The 20,578-nt window shown below is 46.2% G+C and overlaps 1 protein-coding gene across 4 annotated transcripts in view; it reads right to left on the bottom strand.

The window, feature by feature from the left end:
- Positions 1 to 20,578, bottom strand: part of EXOC6B (exocyst complex component 6B) — a 312,903-nt gene that overhangs the window by 136,936 nt on the left and 155,389 nt on the right. For all 4 annotated transcript variants that reach the window (XM_075709031.1, XM_075709030.1, XM_075709033.1 and 1 more), the window contains exon 8: positions 16,454 to 16,522. In XM_075709031.1, coding sequence (XP_075565146.1) covers positions 16,454 to 16,522 — 69 coding nt within the window. The remainder of the gene's footprint in view (positions 1 to 16,453; positions 16,523 to 20,578) is intronic.

Raw genomic sequence — 20,578 nt, 5'->3', positions numbered from 1 at the left:
TTTCCAGCGTTGTTTCTCAGCCTCCGGCAACTTGCAGTGCAGGGATGGCCTGAGTCACAAGCCGAGTCTTTTTATTAAATAGTCCTTGATGGATTTTCTTCCCATAAATTTGCCCAATGGCTTCCCACACCCATGTAAACCTCTACTGTCTGTAAGACCCTGTGTCAGAGTTTCAGAAAAAACAGAGCTTAGAGATCAGAACAGAGTGTAAGTCTTTAAAAACCAGGTAAAACAGTGCTTATAGTTTCATATTCTCTCTTAGAAAAATCCAGCTTGCATGACAAAGCTGGAAGAAGCGACTCGTGCTGCTCCGTGGCTTAGAGGAGCTAAAAGCCACCAAAACCCTGCAGCCAAGCCCCAAATCTGGGGGCTGTCGTGGCAGCACAGACTATCAGCACACCCGAAGCCTCCTCCATGCCGCGGCTAACCACGGAGAATTGGGGCTCAGGTGCTCTTATCTTCACAGCACTCAACAGGCTGGATGGAGCACACAGAAAACGGCTCCTCCTAAAACTACAAGGGACAAACAAGGCATCAACAATTTGCCTCTATCTACGCAACGGATCTCCCTCTCCCACCAATAAAGTTTATTTCTGCAGCCAGCAGAGCCCTCGCAGGAGTCTATCAGGCTGCAAAATGCAGTTCTGGAAGGAATTACACCCACCCAAAACCTCATCCCTTCCCAAACGCAAGCAGAGGAGAAGGATCGGATGAAGAACTGATGCTCCATGCTCAAACCCAGCAGTAAGCCCATTGGAGAAGATAGGGAGAACAAGTATCTCTGTACAAAACAGATGGATTCTTTCTTGCAAATAAATTTTAAAGCAAAAATCACAAGCAGCAAGCCTGGTTTCAAGCACGCTCATGTTGAAAATTTGCCTTCAGCAACTCATTTCACATTTCCCATAGCATTACAGGTTTCAGGGAGCTTTGCAAGGGGAGAGGGACAGCATCTCCTCTTTAACGTTTATTCCTCTGTGAAGAATTTGACCGCTGCACAAGCTAAGGATGACCTTCCAGGAGAAAGGGCATTTTCACATGTATGTTCATCGTTTGCTTTGAAAGCAGAAAAGACAGCGGGCAGCAGCCAGGGGAGAGGATGGGCAGACGAAGACCTGCCTCTCTTCCCAGGCTTGATCAAAGTTTCAAATTAGAAATGTGAGATTTCAATATTTCAATACAACAACAGATCCTGTGACCCTTCGGTTTCCTGAGATGAAGTCGTTTCTTGGGCAAGAAACAAGACAGAAGCTCTCCGAGGAAATGCAAAACTTTGGCACACCAAAACACTGTTGACGGGGCAGATGGAAATGCTCCTCACCCTTACAGGGGCAAGGAGCACACTGCAACAGGAAGATTCTGCTGACCAGAGTCCACCCGGCTCCAACGTCCTTTGTATCTAAAATCCTAAAACGTATTTACCAGCTGAGTACATTAATTCTAGCCCTTCACGGTTGTGCTCTTATTTACCGTTTGCTCAGTCAGGTCACCCACCACCCAGGCTGAGCTCCTGCACAGCGCAGGCGAAGGCATCTCAGCTGCAAGGGAAGCGTCTGCAGGCAGGTGTGGAGCTGCACAAGCGAAACACGGGGATTTCAGCGAAACGTAGGGGTTTTCAGGGTGAAGCAAGTTCTCCTAAGGTGACAAACCAGTAGCCACAGTAGATCTTCCAAGTAATCCAAGATGCGAATTCCATTTCAATCGCATTTTAGTAGGTTTAAACGTTAACCAGAAATGTGTTTTCTTCTCCATTTAACAGCGGTAGAAAAAGTTAGTGTGTTTGCTACTGCTCAGTCATCGGTTTAGAGCTGCTGGGTTAATTTAAGAAGAGCTAGGGAGTGCAAGGTTTTCAGTCCCTGCTACCCAAGTATCATTTGTTTTGTTATTCTGCTTAGCCAGGATCGGGTACCACAGCTTTTCTTTAAACTAGACCAAGCAAAAGACTGCTGCCCCAGTCCAACATGCGATTTAACATCACAGCATCCTAGTTAAAGAGAGTCGGTTTGCTTGTATAAACACTGAACACATGGCCAACCTTTTAAAACAGTATTTTTGTATTTATCAAATCAATTCTCGATATTAAAAAGAGATACGTTCATCCAGAAAGAACATAAAGACTCAAATGCTTCAAAATATTTCCCTTGGGGGCCTTTTCTGATCTTAAAAATTTTACTTTTTAATAGCTAGAAAGAAGTAGTACTCCAAATCTGGAGTTGCTGTGCTTGACAAATGAAGTGAAGCACAGAGCATGCTGAGCTGTAAAAGGCGAGAAGGACATTAAGCTTTTCTGAGATGACAGCTCGAGCCTTCACAGTTCCTCAGAGTTAATGCTGCTCCAAAGGAGTAGAAAGTAACATGCACAAATTAAGATTTGTCGGAAAGTCTAATCTTCTCCTGTGATTAATAGTCAAAAGTTTATCTCTGAGTGGTAGCAGCGCAACAGAAGATCCAACGCATGTTCATACCCCAAAGACCAGTGACACCAATAAGAAGTCAAACACAAACCGTTTCCTCCGTATTTTTAATAGCTTTAATTTTTGGTTTTAGATGACAAAATACATCAAGTAACAGTGTACTTTTCTAAAAGTTACGCCAATGACCAGGACCATACGCAAATATACCCCTTTGGTGTTCCTAGCATCTAATGGAATATTTCCTGTAACTGCTCCAAGGACAGATATGTAAGAGACCTTCTCCTACCACGAAAAGGATTTTCTAAATCAACCTCATTTCTGCTTTTAGACTTCCCAGCCATCTGCATATACGTCCTGAGCATCTGATCCACCTGCTCATGCACTGATCAATCCAATCTTCTCCCCAATATCCCCATGGACACAAGCTGGTCCATGCTGGGTCATAAACCACCTTCAGTCAGGGATGATGGGTTTCTTGGGTTTGGGGCAACGAGGTTTTTGGTAAGACTCAATGCTTTTAAGTGGTATGATATGCCACGAGGCACAGAAAGAAAAGTTTGTCCGAGTTGAAGTTACCCAGAATTAGTTCCTTGCATCCCATCAGCCGACAGATACCCGAGCAAAGGGATACTGATTTCAGAACAAAGATCCTAGAAAGGACTGAACGTCCCTTGGCACTTTGCAGACTTCGTATTGTCCATAAAACCAGAGTCACGTAGCATATATCTGTCCACACTGCTTCTCAACCTTAGAAATTTGAAAATACACCCGAAATATAAGATGTTTTGACATTGCAGATTAAGGACAGCCACCTTGCAGAGCAATTCCACCAAAGTACCATCACTCAGCTCCGAAGCCGAAGAGCACAAGACCCAGCAAACGTCAGAGCAGGGCCAGACTCGCACAGGGACACATACATTTATCTCAGCTTCAACTAGCCCTGTCTCTGCAATGTGAATAATAGTTTTCTCCCAGATATAATTCATGGGTGAATTTTTTCTAGGGGAAACCATAAAAGAATATCTAATAAAGTGACACGGGGCTAAGAAACACTAATATTAAGGAGCTTCTCTCAAACATCAGCATCCCCCAAATAAACCTTTACTCTGCCGCATAGGAGAGAACGTGTACGTAGGACGCGTCATTTCCAGCATTTCTCAGAGCCCCAGCTGAGCTTATATTTTAAAAGCTAGAGTGGAAACTTCACCTATTTTGCACTGAGCCTTTCCTTCTGTGCAATCCCTCCTCCTACAGAGCCAAGCCCTTGGGTCTGGAGCACCCAGCCCCGCGCCGGCTGACAGGCTCTGAGCTGGAGGAAGGCAATCGCCAAGCGCCGCACTGGGTAACACTCCGAAGAAATCACTGCACGCTCAAACAATGGGATATTTGTCAAAGTACAGCTTGATCACCAGCAATCATCTGTTTTTCATAACTACATTTGACCTAAACTGAATTGACTGAACAAGTAGCCTGTGTTTCTCATTCTGGAAAATACGGCGGCGCAGCTCCCTCTCCAACGCCCCCCCTCCTTTTTAAGTCATACTTTTGAAAAGTTACAAAGCGATGATGTAGACAGATATTTCCTCATTATAAACAGCAGCAGCTAAACATTTTCAGGTTGCATTTTTGGCGATCTCCTCCCGTTCCAGGTGACCTGCAAGGTTAAGCACACGGGGACGTGCCTTTCTCCTCCGCTTGCTTTCAATTCACCTTCTCCGCAAAGAAAAGCACAACCCAACACCTCCCAGTGTAAAAACGAGCGGAGATGGTTTCTAACCATGTGCTCTTTGCATAATATATTTAAAATTCATTAAAACTTTATAATGAATGAGCTGCCAGGGTGGGAAAAAAAAAATATATTCAGGACAAGCCCACAGAGCCTTCCATGCGAGGCCACCGTGCATAAAACCTCTGGGAGGCAACTGTCTGCTTGTAGAAGAAAGCCCCCTCTCCGGTCTCGAGGAAGGAAGGAAGCGGTGGAAATCGGTCACAAGCTTTGCAAGGAAGGATGCATCCCCAACAGCTAATCAGCTCTTGTCAGGGCTCCCATCAATTAAGGGAAAAAAAACCCTCAATTTAAGAAGAGTGCAGAACGAGACCTTGAGGAAGATGAAGGACAGGTCTGGAGGGAGGCAAAGGAGCCAAGGGAAGAGGAAGGTGGAAGGATAGGAGGCAAAACGCACTGAGAAGAATGCAATCTGCAACAAATCTCACCCATTTTTTACAGCCTGCTTAATATCGTGTGTTTTAAAACTGTGTGTCTCCTACCAGAGAGCTAATAATCACCGACAGACAGGGTTTGCATTAATTGCAGAGACACACAGGGGAAAACAAAAAGTCCCTAAATGAGATATTTTCATGAGGAGAAAGTACTGAACCGCTAGATGATTTGAGTTCAAAGCTCTTTGCTCTCCCCCTCCCTGAATCCAAGCACGCACTCGGAAGGAGCAGAAAAGCACCCGTCCCGCACACCATGTTCGAGCAGAAAAATGCAGCTTGCTCCTAAGACTCTGCTATAAAATGTTTGGGTTGGAAAATTACATTTGCGTATTTGGTTTTTTGTTCTTCCATCACAGAACATGGGGGAACAGTCAGGGAGCACAGAGAAATAAAACCAAGATAAATTAATAAACAGACCTCCTGTTCCAAGCGCTGCTGAGGAGCAGCACATCCAGTATTAGCTACACCCTCCGTACTGGGAAAGAAGTCATGTCCTAGTGGCCCATTTCCACGTTTAACAACTGGGGGGGGTGGGGGGGGGTGTTTGCTGCTTTTTAAGGCAATGATCCATACAAACCGAATTCAAACAGGCACGCGGGACGCTCTACAGTCCACTCCCGACCAGAAGCGGACCAGCATGACCTCTGCTTTGAGCAGCTCTCAACTCTGCCCACCTAAACCAACACGTATGTAATAATTATGGGTTTATAGAAAACAGTTAAGTCAAGAAGCCAAAATGACCAGGCAGTGAAATAGCTGTGTTACACAAACAGAGGGGTAAGCGCAAGCACCAGCACTCGGCTCATTTGAGCAGAACAAGAGTTCTCCTTCCTCCTACCCATCACCCATGGAGCTTTGTTGGGTGAAATCTGCCTTTGATTCCTCTACTCCGTGAAAATGCAGGTGATAAAACTGGAAGGAGCGACTGACAGAGCAGAGGGGTGCGCTGCCACTCAGAGGGACCTGGGCAGGCTGGAGAAATGGCCCAACAGGAACCTCACGAGGTTCAACGAATGGGAGGAACAGTCCCAGGCACCAGGACACGCTGGGGGTGACCAGCTGCGAAGCAGCTTGGTGGGAAAGGACCCGGGGGTCCTGGTGGACACCAAGCTGGCCATGAGCCGGCATCGTGCCCTTGCAGCAAAGGAGGCCAGCAGACTCCTGGGCCGTGTTTGGCAGAGTGTTGCCAGCAGGCCCAGGGAGGTGGTCCTTCCCCTCTGCTCAGCACTGGTGAGACACAGCTGGGTCCAGGTCTGGGCTCACCAGTGCGACAGAGACAGACAACACTGGGGCAAGCCCAGCAAAGGGCCACCCAGATCTTAAGGGATGGGAGCATGCGACATACAGCGAGAGACCCCAGGACTGCTCAGCCTGGAGCAGACAAGGCTCAGAGGAACGCTCTCAACACGTACAAGCGCCCAATGGGGGAAGTAAAGAAGGCAGAGCCAGACTCTTCGCAGTGGTGCCTGGTGACAGGACAAGCTAAAATACAGGAAAGTCCGCTGAACATAGGAAAACACCTTTTTACTGTGAGGGTGATCAAACACCGGAACAGGCTGCCCAGGGAAGCTGCGGAGTCTCCATCCCAACTGGACACGGTCCTGAGCAACCCCACTCTAGCTGAGCCCACCTCTGTGGGGAGCTGGACAAGGTGATCTCCAGAGGTCCCCTCCAACCTCTGCCTGTGATGCTGTGAAGGTGGACACAACAGTAGCTTCCCTAGAGGGCAATAATATATATATATATATATGTGGCCACTCGTACGAGTCACTGTGCGCCCCTTTAGTTATAGGGTCTATACATAAAAATATCATGAGGCTTCCTATCAGCAGCAGCTGTAGAAAACATGCTCTGTGGCATACCCCAGCTATTACTGCAATAAAGAGTTTGCTATACAGTTCCAGGTATGTCCTTTGGTTAATATTTGAAACAATTACAAGAAGGAACAGGCACAACATTTTAGACTACGTTATTCCTTATGATTTTTCATCCTCAAGGATTCCAAGGCATTTCAACACCATACAACCACCATGGCTGGGGCAAGACAAGCTGGAGGTAGTTAAGGCCAGGAGAGAAGATTTAAAGGCGAGAGAGAAATCCCTGCTCTCATAACAGCTCTTGTGGGTTGCTCAGTGTCTGTGAGGAGGTGATTAAGTCTCCGCAAAGTGAGGAAACTAGATCATAAGTCAACCAGGTACCAGGTTCAAATGATAAAAGAGATGAGACACCTTTCTCAGACACCAAACCTCTCATTCCGAGGGATTCAGGACAGCAGTGCCAAGGAAAACCTCTCTGAGGGCAATGCTCACCTTCTGAACGTGTTGCACATATCCCTGCTTTTGTATACAGCAATTATCAACCCCCTGAATCAGAGCTCTTCCCTCACCCTTCATAAAATACGACCCAAGCTGTTGATCTCCGAGCTGAAGCAACTTTTTTGTGTTGGGATAGCAGCCTGCATGCTTCTCATCTTCCCACTGCGAGACCACGGCTGCCCCGCAGCAAGCGGCTCCCGCGCCACGCTCCTGGAATGCGAAGGCAGCGTTTGTTCATTGTACAACTGCCTTGTTTCCACATTTTCCTGAACAAAGGACTGAAATAGGGGGTATATGCGTCATAAGCCCGTCCTGAACATTGCTCACCCTTTCCTGCACAAATATTTGTAAACAGATTGAGAATTAATGTCCAGCCAACTCAAGACCCTTCATAAAAAAAGGGTTTTATTGAAAACAGGATGGCAATCATTTCCCAGATACACTGCATATAGGCCTTTAAGATGAGAAACAACATACATAGCAGGAAAACAGCAACTGCAGCTGTGCACCAAGCCATTTTCTGAGATGCATAAAACATGGTGGCTTATTATTTTACAGCTCCCTCCTCCCCCACAAACACACTCTCCTCTTTTAAGAAAAAAAAAATAAAAAAAGTTGTTTCTGGTCAGCACATGATAATTCCCCCAGGTCTAATTTATACACAAAATACTCAGCTTCACTAACACGAATAGCTCAACAGTCCTCACGCAGAAGGATCTTCCTAATGCCTCTTTTTATAGCAGTCTTAGAGAGTCCACATCTTACACATACTCTGCTGAGATCCAGTTTGAAGCCCAGGGTGACTAAAATACGTAACAGCACAAGGTAAGATGGGGCCAGTAGATCTCACAACTTTGCTTCCATGCATATCTTACTACTTTTGCTTTTCAGTGATTTAGAATCATAGAATCACGGAATGTTTTGGGTGGGAAGGGACCTTTAGAGCCCACCCAGCCCAGCCCCTGCAGTGCCAGGGACAGCTTTAACCAGAGCAGGGTGCTCAGAGCCCCGTCCAACCTGGCCTGGGATGTTCCCAGGGATGGGGCCTCCACCGCCTCTCTGGGCAACCTCTGCCAGTGCCTCACCACCCTCATTGTCAAAAATTTCTTCCTTATGTCTAGTCTAAATCTATTCCTCTTTAGTTTAAATCTTTTCCACACATGGAGTCCGGAGGCAATGCCACAAAGGGCAGCCCACAGCCAAGACTCGTCACTTCTAAGAGGGGTTCCTGGGACTCGGCTCTCCCTCCAGTTTTGGGGATAGTCAAGAGAAACGGGATCTGATTCACCAGGGTCAAATTTGGGTCTAGTGTTATGTTGCAGTTTCTTTCACGTCACTGTGAACTGGCGCTGAGAGTGCCATTTGTTTATTTTTAGGAGCAAAAATAAGTCCTAAATATTGAATACCAGCATCAGCCCAGTGGAACAGTGTCATTTGTGATCCAGCTGCAATAAAAAAGGCTTTAAAAGTGTTATGCAAAAGTGCAGCTGTAGAGATGCTGGTGCACTCCACGCTGAAGCAAGGCCAGCAGTGGCCACCAAGGTAATTGAGGGAGCTGGAGCACGCAACACATAACAAAAGGTGAACAAGGAGAAGGGTGAGGAAGCCTATCTAATACAGGATTACAGGGTAGATGGAGCCAGGCTCCCCTGGGAAATGCACAGCAAAAGGAGAGGCAAAAGACAAAATGCAAAAAGATAAATTCTAATTAATTTAACAGGAAAAAAAAGAAATACAGTAAGGGTGGTCAAACACTGGAACAGGGACCCAGAGAGCCTCCACCCTTGGAGATCCTCAAAACTCAGCTGGACGTGGCTCTGAGATCCCTGATATAACTCCAGATTTAGCCCTGAGTGGAAGGTTGGACCAAAGTCCTCCATGAGTCTCTTCCAGTCTAAATTATTATGAGTCTATAACCAGAGGATGAGAAAAGGGTGGAATGCTTGTTAGAGATTTCCCTTTCTGTTAAACTGAGTTTTACCTTCGAAAACTCAAATGTTCTTCAGGGAAATTCTTTGCAAATCAGTACACTTCCGTCTCTATCACTTGTTATTTTTGAGATATCACCGCTTCTGGACACCACCACAAAGTTCTCCGGAATAGTTGAGGCATTTTCCAAACATTCCCGGGACCCTTCTGAGCCCCAACGCCCGGAAATGGAGCAAATCTTAGGAAGAGCCTTCCCACACTTACACAATACAAATAGTGGTGTTGGTCTTTAGGGTCCTTCGGCTGGTCTGTATTCTGCACCACGCAAGGTGAACATCTCGTAACAAAATCAGTCCTGATCTTAGAGCTCCCTAGAACCAAAGACTCCATAGTAGTTCAAATACCATAAAAAAAGACATGCTCCCAACAAGAGGAAAGAGGTAAATGTTGCAGTAAAGGCTGAAAAGATGATCTGAGGAACTACAGTACACTCAACCTCCCTTCAGTCCCTGGGGAAGTCATGAGCTGGGTCCTCCTGGGACACATTTCCAGGAATATGGAGGAGAAGGGGACTGGGGACAACCAGAATGAATCTAACAAGAAGAAGTTATTCCAACGATCTGATTGCCTTCTACAATAGCATGACAGGATTTATGGATGAGGGGAAAGCAGTGGGCGTCACTGACTTCAGCAAGGCTTTTGACACGCTCTTCCACAATTTATTCCTGTATCCAGGTTTGGATGTCACAGTCTGGATGAGTGATCAGCTGGATGGGTAAATAATGGGTTGAGTGGTCATGTTCAGAGGGTCGTGATTAATGAGTTGTACCCAACATGGGAGCTGGTAACAAGAAGGGAAGCACAGTGGGGTCTGCCCTGAGACCTGTCCTGCTAAACGTCTTTATCAGTGACTTGGAGGAGGCAACAGAGCACAGCCTCATGCACTTTGCAGACGATTTACCAAATTTGGGGGGAAAAGTCAATACACTCGAGAGCAGGGCCACCATCCAGAAGGTCTCGACACGCTGGAGGAACCTGATGACAGGAAGCTGATGAAAATAAGAAAGGAGAAATGCCAAGTCCTGCACCTGGGAAGGAAGAACGTCTTGCAACAACACAGGCTATGGACTGAGTGCCTGGGGAGCAGCTCCGTGGATAAGGACCAAGAGCCTTGGCAAGACTGCAAGCTGAACATGGGCCAGCCGTCTGCCCTGGCAGCAGAGGCGGCCAACAGCCTCCTGGGCTGTATTAACAGGAGCAAAGCCAGTAGATTGAGGGAAGCGATTATCCCCCTCTACGCAGCACTCGTTAAGGCTGTATCTATACCCTGCATCCAGTTTTGGGCCTCCCAAATACAGGAGAGACACCGATAAACTGGAGCGAGTTCACTGGAGGCCACCAAGCTGGTTGGGGCTGGAGCACTTTGCCCCACAGGGGGAGGTTAATGGAGCTTGTTCAGTCTGGAGGAGTGACTGCTGCGGGGGGACCTAGCAGCCACCTTCAACACCCACAAGGAGGTCATGGAGCAGAACAAGTTGCCCTGAGAGGTTTTACAGTCTTGGTCCTCGGAGGTTTTCAAGACCAGACCGGATAAAGCCCTGAGCAACCTGGTCTGATCTCAGAGCTGCCCCTGTTCCGAGCAGCAGGTTGGACCAGAGACCTCCTGCGGTCCGATCCATCCAGAATGATTCGGCAAAATACTGAACAGATGCGATATATATTCTGTTAGTCAGGACTAACAGAGTCGGTCTCTCACTCTAGCCACTAAGAGTGGAATGGGATTGAGTGGATCGGGATGAAATCAGCACTGAATGTAAAATACCAGTGCATTTGCAGTGAGTAAGGGGCTGTGCAGAGTTTTGCAAAGCCCTGGGAGAGCACGGTTGCTGTTCCTAACCTCAGGTGACAAGAAGTCTGCATCCGGGCTATTGTAGTAAACCTCCCTTTCCCCCCCCCCCCCCTCCCCTCTAACATGTCTGTTTTCCAAGCCGAGTATTTTAAGAATCAAGGCTGCCTGTGATCATATCTAGCCAGCTTAGAATGAATGCTGATTTCTTTGCTGCTTCTTTGATCGAAGCCAAGTGGTTTTCTCATGGGTAATAAGGTCACAGGGTTAAAAGAGCAATATGACAATTACAAAAGTTAAATCTATTGCCACTACAGACAGACACACTACCCAGGGTCCATTAGCACGTAGTACAGAATGGTTATCACAGGTCACTGACACCAGTTCACTCTAATGGCTTTTCCTGTGTCCTTATCAATCCAGTGCACAAAGTGTCTCACCCTCAGCCTTTCCCTATGATCTCAGTGCTGTGTTTATAGCTATCTAACTCCACCAGGCACCAGTGGGTCAGCCAAGTCAGCAGACAGTGAGATATGCCAGGACACAACGATGGGACAATCTGCAAAGTGTCTGAGATGAACAAGGAGTTACCAGAGACTTCGAGAAGGAAATTTTTTCCACGGCCCCCACCCACCACCTCCTCCCCCCCCCCCAAAAAAAAAAGAAAAAAATATTTAAAGTTCCCAAGGACACCGAGGGAAAACTTTACAACCCTGATCTCAAAAATAGAAGTAAACCACAGACTTTCCATGGTACGGTTTGTGTTTCAGTATCAAATAAAAGAAACAACTACTGTTACAAAGAGAAAAAAAAAAAAGAGAAGTTTTCATATGAAAGAGAGGGTTGGGTAGCTCTTATTGTTTGAATTGTGGTTCCTATAAGAGGCTTTCTCATCCCTTGAAAAGAAGAACTTCAATTGTTTTGCCCCCTTACCAAAGAACAAACATTTTGGTGGGGATGCTGGAGTCCCCCTCCCGGAGCGGCGGGGAGGAGGCAGGAGCGACCGGCTGCGTCATAGCCACCATGGGCAAGCAGATGAGCAACAGCCTGCCAATTTATTAGCCCGCAAAGGGCAGAAAAAGGAGGATTAAGGCAGGCAGCACAATCGCTAGCACACTTCTAAGAGGAATTAAAAAAAAAAAAATTATTTAAGTGGAGGGCTGGGAGGAGACTAACGATCCGCCGCCGGATTTGCGGCATCTCCCACTTCAAATGGAATCTGCTCGGTTTGGAGATACGAAGTGGTGTTTCCCATCCTCGGCCAAACAGTTCACCTTGAGTCCCTGAGCCGATGAATCCCCGTGCAGCTTCCGCAATCAAAATGTTAGCAATTTTAGCGATAAGCAAAAATAAACCCTAGTTTCTCCTCCCAAGGCCGCGCTGGCTCCGCACAGCTAAGAGATATAAAACATTATATCCTTCGCTGAAACAGGCAAGGGCAAATGTACCAAGTGGATACGGTCTATGCACAATGCATGCCTTTTAATATAGGAACTTAAAGACGTTTCTACATTGATTATTTTTAGTAAAGTGGGGTTTTTTTATTATTTGTTTTACTTTTTTTTTTTACCTTTCCTAATGTATTTTGTGCATCAAAGCAGCTTTAGGGTTAGAGAGGCTTGGGGTAGAAGCCATAGAGCAGATAAAAACGTCAGTGGCGAGATACGACAAATTTATAGTAAATACCTGTCAACTGCTATTTATCTAAATTATCCAGCTCTGGGATTCTCCAGGAATACTTCATCAACTAGGAGGCAGCTACAGTTTTAAGCCTGTATTTACATCAGAATCTGCTCTCTTTTTCTTGTCTTTTTTTTTTTTTTTTTTTTTTTGGACACTTGTTCTTTACCCTAAAATGACCCCTTTGTAGCTCGGATCAAAGAGCTGGGAGTGTCGATACCAGTGTCTTCATGAACATGTTAAGAACCTCAAAGTAATTGGTAACCAATTAGCATAAAGCTAAAAAAACCCACCTAGCTAAGGCAAACCCTAAATGAGTACTAACAGGCAACAGCACCGGCCGAAGCAGCAGCTTAGGCGACTTAAATCACCGTCAGCTGCCTTTGAGACAACTTCTTGGGAGCACCCTCTGTGCAAACCACTCTGCCTTTTTTTGGCTTTTTTTTTTTTTTTAAATTCCTTTCTGCTCTTCGTTCACTCTTTGCTTTCTGCCTTGCTACAGTTTACGGGAAACATGAAACAAAAACTGCTTTTCATTTTATGTTATGTAAAGCAAAGCAATTCCATGTCTTGGCCTTGAAATACAAGGCACCCAACAGCTGTTCAGATGCTCCAGCAGATAAACCATCTGGCCCAAACCTCACCTTTCCTAATTTATTTTGGATATCGATCAAAGCAACTCAAGTATTACATAGACTTTGGTCAAAGACAACATAAAAGATAAAAACGTCAATGGCAAAATCACTTCACTGAAATATCCTTGTTTCTTCTTTATATAATAATATTACCATTTTCAACAAACTTCTCTATTAACTCAAGGAAAAGATATACCTGATACCAACAGCCTAGCAGCCTAACCACGCTGCAGATGAACGTCCTTAAATAGCACATCGCCGCTGAACAGAAACGAGGGGGGGTTTAGCGTTTACGATCCGCTAAATCTCGACACGGACCTTGGCCAACCGGCCCAGGAGACCAGGACGGGCCCCAAAACTCACGCGTCCCGGCTCCGCTGCCAGCTCCCCCCTTCACCCTTTTACACGATGCTCCTGGCATCTGAAAAACCACCATATCCACGGTTCCAGCTAGGCTTTTTTTAATTTTCCTAGGAAAAGGACAGCACACATTTGTCTAACATCACCAGGATTCCCACCCAGACACCGAGGCTGTTCAGCAGCTACCGATTCGTACCAACTCGAAACCAAACCTGCCATCCGAAACGCCTTTTTTCACGCAATTCAGAGTACATGTGCTGCATGCAGAAGCCACAGGCAGGGTAAGGACTTGTTGTTGGAGGCACCATTTAGGGACACAAACCCAAATCATGAAATCAAAGGGTTATTTGAGCAAAGAAGGGTTATCCGCGTGTACAACTCCGTGTATAACACACAAATACACTCTTGTGATGTTTTGTTCGGTATCTGCAGATATTCAAAGCCTCCCCCACGCCCATTTCTTCCTCAAGACACCGTCAGCCGGCCCGTTTCTCACAAGAAAAGGAATCGCGATGAATAGTCCCATAAAGCATCCCACCAGAGCCTGTCCTCCCCGGAGCCGCCACCGCGCCAAGGTCCAACTCTCAATTAACCCCCGCCTGACCTTCCTTCACTTTCTTTCCCCCTCCTCTGCCCTTCCTGAGAAAGTTCAGCGTTTCCTGGAAAAGTCTCCTTGCCTGTTTGATATTGTACTTCGCCTTGGTTGCTGAAGGAAGGATTTACAGGTGCCTGGCCCCCTCTGTAAGACCATGACCGAAGGCTGACCTCCCGTTACAATATGTGAACTTCTGCCCTGCTGATAAGGCTGGCAGATATGAGTAGGATTTTTCAAATAATCCTTTGGGAATTTATAAGCAGCACAGCCATAAAACCGAGGTGACTGGAAGGTCGATTTCACTAAAAATAATAAATATCTCAATGTTTATTCAATGTGGGCCTTTTTAACTGCAGGCCAAGCATTTAGATAACGCTATTGTAAATGACAAATATTAGGATTTTTTGGTAACTATTACATTATGATCCTTCCGTCTGACACTGATGTGGCTGTTTCCCTCGACGCTTGCTGGATCTCTGACATTGTTCAACCCAAGTTGGGCCTAGAAAGCCAGGGCAGGATTCAATCACAGGTCAGGAAAAGGGCAATTTTCTTTTCAGGAGCCCTTACTATGGTTGGTTACCTTTTTCTCTTGCTCCTGTCTCACCAACACACCTTCTTTAGAGCTCTGCTGTGTATTTTTTTTCTCATTACCAGGGCTTTTGGCTGAAATAGAGAAGGAGTGGGGGGAGAAGGACTGGACGGTCTCAGCTCGGGATGGGGACAGAGGACGCTAACCCACTGGCATGAAACCCCTGCACCAGGTCCAACGTCGCCGTCACCGAGTCCACTGCACTATTCCCACCTCCAGCAGAAGACAACCCCATCCAGATCCACCACAGGGCGCTGGCCACGAAACCTGTCTTCTAGCAGCAGCGTTTCCCTAATACGCTTCGGAGGACCGATTCCTATTTCAGATTAAAAAGTAAAGCAACAAGACAACAACAAAGCCCCGACGTAGAAACGAGACCATTTCAAACGTGCAAAACTGTTACATCCACCAGCGAAAGCTCTTCATCCTTTTCATAACAGCTTTATGGATAAATACACCATTAAATAAATACCCTTGCATTAAACAAATGCACGTAAGCTACACAAATAGGATTCCTAATCCTGTTCTCATTAGACATATTCTTCACTGAAGTTTCTCCAAATAAAGTGACACTTTGAAATCCACAAAGCATTTCAGACCAGTCGTAATCTTCAATTAGCACACTCCCTGAACCGGGCTCCCAGCGCCGGGTCTGAGGAGGAGGTTTTTGTCCAAGATAAACAGAGTAACACATTTTGGGGAGGTTAACTTTTTCATTCCAATAAAATATCATGGCAATGTAGCCAAATTACATAATTATTAACAGATGAGGGCACAAAAAGATTTTATATAAATGTTTTTTATGACAATTCTTTTCCTTTCGCAAATTCATTTGTACATACTGGTGGGGAAACTAGCTTTAGAAGTGCCTTAAAAACAATTCTCTCTCAAGCTTGGCTCCGCCGTGGAAAGGGAGGAAAGCTGTGAACAGAGTGCTCCTTTCATCTGCTGCCTGGGCTTCAGATTGCTCAACCACAGGAGAAGAGCCCTCTGAAAGTTCCCTCTCTCCAGAGGATGTTCAAGAGCGGATGCAAACAACACAGGTTCTTTGGGCCCGCAGATGCAAGGCTTGTACACTGCTGGAAGCATCTTAGAAATTAAAAGTTGAAGGGTAAGCTACAAAGGGCATCTTATCTGCCCTTGTTATAAATAAATAAGTAAAAAAAAAATCAATACCTCACGTACTCATAATGCCTAGGAGAAAACGTAGCTCCTCTAGCAGCCCACACCTGCAGAGATGGGAGCTCTCTTGAAAAGTTCTCAAGAACATGACACAGTTCAGAGGAACACTTTTTAGCTAATAACCAAACACCAACAACAGAACAGTTTCAGTTTGGCCACATTTTTCCGTGCACGCAAAGCCTAACTATCGGGAAATTGGGAGCGATACAGTCAAGTGTTGGATTTGGTGGGACAGCAGCAAATCTGCTCCTGTCAAACAATGTTTGAAGAGCGGCAAAGCTCTCCTACGCACAGCAAACAATACCTTTAAAACCAATTTCCCCCCCGCAACTGCTCCATTTGCATTGAATAATGAAGCTACTGTGGTCAAAGAAGAATTCTTGGAAGAAAACTCTATGACCAAGAAATATGTCTATTATAAACCCAGGGTCTGCAATAGTTGGAGAAAATATCCCTTTATATTTCTGTGGCCTGCATGAAGTAACTGTGTGGTTTTTACCCAAATCCATCCAGCGCTGGCCTACTTTCTACTTCAGGTAACGCACTTCCTAGCTAGGTGAACGTTAATAAATGTTTTGCAACCACCTCCTTCCAGCAGCATCGGCGGACGGAGCAGCACCCCATCGTCTTCTTTAAAGCACGGCCCAGCGTCGGCACCAGTCCCATGGGCAGCAGGGTCACTTACCAAGACAGAGTATATGTGCAGGCATCGGTACACCGGCGAGAAGTCCACCAGGTCCTGGGCCCCAGGCACCTAAAAGACAGCAGGAGATCAGTGTGAAATCTTCTCAACACATATAGGTAAGTGCAACTGCAATATATCACACATAGGCAATTCCGATGCATGCAAGTCTGACAGAGAGCGACACCGAGATTTCAGGTATGTAACAATTAGAGTGATTATTGGTATAGATATATAGATTGGTATAGATAAGAATCTATATCGGACTATATTTACATTTCTTCAAGTTTCTTGAAGTAGGAAAATTTCACTTCATATTGCTCTCACCCCATTTACACTCCCCTAGGAAAACACATTGCAGCATTTGGCCCTCCGTTAGCCAGCTCAGCAGAGATTTAATTTTGAACGTAAGCTTAAATACAAGTTCAAGCATCCTGGCAGAAGCTGTTCCGGTACTTATGCAACGGGGGGGGAGGGGGAATCTTATTCTCTAGATTTCTAATTTGATTTCTTTAAAAGCACAAGTTCTATGGGTTTTTTTATTGTTTTTCTTAAAAAACCCACGCCACACAGACTCCACCACCTTTCAACAACATAGTGAGTCTTGCACAGGGACAAGGAAGCGCATTTTTGAAGGGTGGGACGGAGGGAGGGAGGGCGAGAGGAAAGATCAGAGAAGAAATTTGCATACAAGAAGCTTGTGTCCTTTGGATATGTTCAAGCCAACACGGTATTAAGCTTGTTGGCCAAGGCATAAAGCTAAGGCAACGCTCCTTCTCTCCCAAAATCCAGAGAGAAGGGGAGTGTTCTGTTGACATGTGGTGGAAAAAAGCGGAGAAAGATGAAAGGGACCGATGGACAGGCCTGGGAAACATGTTTATTTTATATATTTTTAATTATGCTTAAGAGGCATTTCTGCTAAAGAGGAGGTAGGATGAAGGAGAGAGAAGTTTCTAGCTGGATGAGGGTATGCAAGCCTCAACCAACGCTGCCCAAAGCGCCTGGGGTGAGCGGTCCTCCTCATCTAGAACGATGGCTTCAAGCAGGCGAGTGCAGAAGTTAGGGGCTGGGAAGGGAAAACAGGGGATTTTGTTAAATAGCCTCTGTATAAGGCAGAACTGGAGCTGTTAAAGAATCCGCTCCACGCAAAGAAGCTCAGTCCTCAGCGCTACACAGGTTCTGGGTTACAGCTGAAACGATGAAAGAAGCTACGGAGACAGACGGAGCAGCAACGCGCGGCGCGGGAGCGTCCCATCCCGCATCACCAGCGTCGCTCCCAGACCCCAAAAACCTGAGTCCCAACCTGGCGGTGCAGGGAGGGGAAGCAGCCGACTGGCTCAGCAGGAAGAAAGCGGCAAAGAGGTTTTTTGGGGTACGGCACGAGCCCGCTCATCCGTCTCACTGGGCTTTCCTTCCCTCCCTTGCAGCGGGCGCTCCGTGGTGCCGTTGGAGCAGCTCTTGCGGCCGGGCAAGGTTGGCTCACCAGGAAGCAGGAAGGTTTCTGAGCGAGGGATGGGGCTGGCATCACCTCTGTGAGCCTCCCCACGTTGAACCCGGCTGTTCGAGACGCCCCAGCAGAAGGGTTACAGCCGAACCGAGGGCAAGCAGCTGTGAAGCACAGCTCACCGGTCTCACTAACATCTCCTACCTTTTATAAGACTATATTTGACAATCGCAAACCCTAGGCAGCAGTTTTATTGTGTTAATGCCAATTTTATCACGTCTTCCTGGTCATTTATTTTCCATTTGCAGCTTCCCGGGCCTTCTAATGCTCCCTAAACAGCTCCCAAATCCAGATTTCAGCTAGTTTGTGGATACAGGTTTTGCCTTGCTGTATTCCTCCGGCGTTAAGTGTAACTGGTCTCCAGTTGGTAAAACAGTAGAACGCTTCTGGCTCAGAAATGCCCGATCGCAAAACTGCTGGAGATCACCGAAGCAGACAGGGAAGTATCGGTACTCGCTCGACCCAGCCATCCTCCGTCGACCACCATCAGCGTGGGGAAGCTGGGCTGGATGGACCCGAGTCCACCCTGGGTTTTTCTAAGGGAGGGGAAATCTGTCATCCCTTCACAACATCATCAAAGCAGGCAATGTTTTCCTATGAATTTGAATTCAGGATCAAACGGTTTTGCTCCTCTTGGATTTGGGGCACTAGTTGAACATGGTCCACGGAGAAATATTTCTGATAAAGATTTGTGAAATCAGGATATTGCCAAAAACGGAGTTTACTCCCCCAGAGAAATTCTTTCAAAGCAGACTGCAACATTTTCAAAGTCTCTGATCTTCTGTAAAAACTTTTAAGCCCACACACACTCTCACAAAAAAATATGCTGGACTATTCTGCAGAGTTAACAACTCGGAGACATTAACAGCTTTAAAATTGCTAATCTAGGTAGAACACTATCAGCCATAGAAGCAAAAAGCCTGGACCACAAGAAAGCTTTCTGCAAACAGAAAGACACGCACCCAAAAGCTGTGCTAGGATTTTATGCAGGGTATGAACCTACACTATATTTTAAGGAAAAGAACAGACCACCTCTTCCACATATAGCCATAGCCCTGCAACAGAAGACATAATAATCCTATCGTTTGAAATTTTTCCAGACTAACCAATATAGGCCTCTGAATATACAGAATATACAAAATGATCTCTGCGGCTAGTTTAACACGTTGCACAACTTAAACATATCTAATGTTTACATATTTAGATATTTATCTAATATTTAGATATTTAGACATATCTAAAAATTGAAGCTTAGCACATCCCCTTGAGCAGTGACTTGATTTCCTTAGCCAAAGCTGCACTACCAAGTGTTCAAAAAAATAAATAAATCTTTGATTTTTGAAACTTGATGATGAAATGAGAACAAGAGCTGCCTCAACAACGGGACTGATTATTCCCCTGACATCTCCACTTTAGCCTAATCTTTTTTTTTTTCTTTTGATTTGCAGAACAAAGAATTTATTCATCTTGTCCAAAATTTTCCCAGTCCACAAAACATCAGCTTCACAAATCTCATTCCCAAACCCTGCATCCGGCACGTTCCTGGTGCTGGGAGCAGGGGCAGACCTGTCAGTCTCTGTAAACAGCCAAACCCTCTCTTTTTGCAAGAACATTTTCAGTCAGGTTAAACACTGCCCGTAGCAAATTTAACCCACAGAAGCCACATTTTCAATGGAAATGTTCAACTGTAGCTGCCACCAGCACAAGGCTTGCCCAGAGCTAAGGGATGCTCTGATCTGGCTTCAGATGAATTTGTGATACAGTGGCTTGAATCTCTGATCCTTGTCATGACGTTTTTGATGTAAAGACATGACACGAGCACAGATACATTCGCCCCTCTTTCAATGAGGCGGGGAAAAAACCTCCAGACTTAACCACGAGGAATTCAGGAGAGGTGTTTGATGACCATCTCACGGGCCCACCGCTCGATGTGCATGGATGAGCTGGTGCAGAGGAACATGAGCACACACGACTGCATCCACAAAAGCTCAAGTCCAACGGAGGACACTGAGCAGGTTGGGTGTCTTCACGTGACGCACACGCTGCAGAAAGCATCCGTTCGCCTTAGGGAGTAAAACTACTGCTCAAAGTAGTGTTGGTTCTGCACTGCGTCCAGCTCTGGAGTCCTCAGTGCGAGAGAGACACGGAGCTGCTGGAGCGGGGCCAGAGGAGGCCACAAAAATGATCCGAGGGCTGGAGCCCCTCTGCTACGGGGACAGGCTGGGAGAGTTGGGGTTGTTCAGCCTGGAGAAGAGAAGGCTCCGGGGAGACCTTATTGCAACCTTCCAGTACTGAAGGGGAGCTATTAAGAAAGATGGGGACAGACTTTTTAGTAGGACCTGTTGCAACAGGACAAGGGATAATGATTTTAAATCAAAAGAGGGGAGATTTAGGCTAGATATAAGGAAGAAATGTTTTACACTGAGGGTGGTGAAGCACTGGAAGGGGTTGCCCATAGAGGTGGTGGAGGCCCCATCCCTGGGAACATCCCAGGCCAGGTTGGCCGGGGCTCTGAGCACCCTGCTCTGGTTAAAGCTGTCCCTGGCACTGCAGGGGCTGGGCTGGGTGGGCTCTAAAGGGCCCTTCCAACCCAGAGCATTCTATGATTCTATGATTCTATGGAC

Source organism: Pelecanus crispus, chromosome 4 (genome assembly GCF_030463565.1).
Source record: "Pelecanus crispus isolate bPelCri1 chromosome 4, bPelCri1.pri, whole genome shotgun sequence".
Classification (NCBI taxonomy): Eukaryota; Metazoa; Chordata; class Aves; order Pelecaniformes; family Pelecanidae; genus Pelecanus; species Pelecanus crispus.
The sequence above is the reverse complement of the archived record's forward strand: the minus strand, read 5'-3'. Positions and strand labels throughout refer to the sequence as shown.